General features: G+C 51.2%; 1 protein-coding gene across 2 annotated transcripts in view; it reads left to right on the top strand.

The window, feature by feature from the left end:
- Nucleotides 1–154: 154 nt before the first annotated feature.
- The window catches only part of HERC5 (HECT and RLD domain containing E3 ubiquitin protein ligase 5), a 46,473-nt gene continuing 44,655 nt past the window's right edge, over nucleotides 155–1,972 (top strand). Inside the window, exon 1 of one of the 2 annotated variants that reach the window (XM_023252942.2) lies at nucleotides 155–585. In XM_023252942.2, coding sequence (XP_023108710.1) covers nucleotides 303–585 — 283 coding nt within the window. In that variant the 5' untranslated portion in view covers nucleotides 155–302. Of the gene's footprint in view, nucleotides 586–1,657; nucleotides 1,802–1,972 lie in introns of those variants that run through there. The other variant, XM_023252943.2, reaches the window with a different exon arrangement.

The following is a 1,972-nucleotide window of genomic DNA, read 5'->3' as shown; positions in this document are numbered from 1 at the left end:
GCCTTCCAACCCATTTCTGACGCTTTCCAGTTTCCCTTTCCTTTTCCAATTCTCTTCCGCCCCCTTACAAGAGCGTCGGTTTCGTTTCCTACCGAACTGCCGGCTCCGCCCCCCAAACAGCACGTGGCTAGTCCGGCAACTGAGCTGGGGCGGAGCAGAGGAGGCTACAGTTCCTCGACGCCGCGGCGAGGTCCGCTAGCTGTGGCTGCGCACCGCGACGCAGGGAACCGATTTCTTGGGAGCTCCATTTCCAACGAGGTCTGGAGAGCCGAGGCGCGGCTGTGGAGCCCGGGAAAGGGGCGATGGAGCGGAGGCCACGAAGGGGGGCGCGGGGCAGCGCGCGCTCGGCTCCCGGGCCGGCCCCGGCGCTTCGAACCACAGCGCCCGGGCGCTCCGCGGAACCGCAGGGCACGCAGCTCTGGCTCTTCCCCAGCGCCGCCGGCCTCCGCGGGGCGCTGCACCAGAGGACCGAGGCGACGCGCCAGATGTGCTGTACGCGCGGGCGCCTGGTGGTGTTGGAGCGCGGCGGGGCCGGCGTCGAGGTCCACCAGCTGCCGGCGGGGAGCGACGGCACCAGGAAGCCGAGTGAGTGGGGTGGGGGGGGGGGGAAATGCCCGCTCGGCCGTCCTACCTCTGGCTGGGGGTGTGAGGGTGGGCGGCCGGGGGACCCCGGTGTAGCGCCTGCGGGGCGGGGGCGGCACGGACGCTTCTCTCCGGAGCGCCCCGATTGTAGGTGTGCCGTCCTCTAAACGGGAAGGAGAGCTTAGAAACCTCTACGCCGCAGCGGTCCGCGGTGGCCGCAGAAATGCGCCGGGCCCGGTGGCTTTTGCATTTGGTGCGTTCGATTCCCTGTGCTCTCTCCCTTCTCCACGTCCCTAGTTGGCGCTGAGTTTGCGGGAGGGCGGGGGGCGGGGGAGGAGGGTAACGAGAACTGGGTCGCGCCCTCCACACGTTGGCCGCGCGGACCGAGCGCGCTTGCCGGCAGCATCTTCTTAGCTAGTCCGCTTTTAGCACTGGTTTCTGTTCAGTTTGGTTGTCACTTCTTTTTAGAGCGCACCGGCTCTGATTTTGTGTGCCTTTGGAGAATACAGTTCTCTTGTTCCCAACGATAATATCTTATATATGCAAGCAATTTAAAGAGTGCTTTCAGTTGCATTTATCCGAGGTGGTAATCTCTATAGATTAGGTGTCAGGAACTGTGGTTTAGATTTTTTAGGTGGAGGAAAGCAAATGGCCACATAGAAACTTTTGCCCATCTGAATAGTGAAGAAAATGGTATTTTACCAGTCGTTTTGCTTTTACCTTGAGTGAAGTCAAGCATCTTTTTTTTTCTATTGGCCATTTGCATTCTTTTTGAATTGCCTTTTCATACCTTTGACTAGCTTTTAAAAATTTGAGTTCTTAATTTTTTTCTTATTTATTTGAAAGAGTTATTTGAATATTAAGAATAGCCCTTTGTTCGTTTTATACGTTGCGATGTTTTTCCCAACTTTTGTTGGTGTTATTTTACGGTCTCCTTCTACAGTCTTCTTTTAAGAAGGGTTATGGATTTTGTGTTACAACGCTATCCACAGTCTCAAGTTTTTTTGTTTTTGTTTTTTCTTAATGTACTCATCCTTATAGGAATTTTAAGCTTTTATTTTTAAAGTTAAAATTTTTGATGCACTTGAAAATTGTTTTGATTTAAGGTAATAGGGGAATCTAGATTTATTTGTTTCTCCAAATAGCTAGTCTGATGTCCCAGTACCTTTTTTGAGTAACCTTTTTTTCAACTGATTTGAAGTGCTGATCTCTAAAAAACGTTAGTCTGTTTAACTATTTCTCCTTTATTACCAAACTGTTTTGCTGCTCATATCATTTGTAATATGAAGTGGTTTGTGCGTTGAGATTCTTACATGAGTAAATTCTATTTGATTAGAACCGAAAAGTAAAACAAGTTTCCACATCTAATTTTTGTAAACAAATGAAATAA

This window comes from Felis catus, chromosome B1 (assembly GCF_018350175.1).
Source record: "Felis catus isolate Fca126 chromosome B1, F.catus_Fca126_mat1.0, whole genome shotgun sequence".
Taxonomy (NCBI): Eukaryota; Metazoa; Chordata; class Mammalia; order Carnivora; family Felidae; genus Felis; species Felis catus.
The sequence above is the reverse complement of the archived record's forward strand: the minus strand, read 5'-3'. Positions and strand labels throughout refer to the sequence as shown.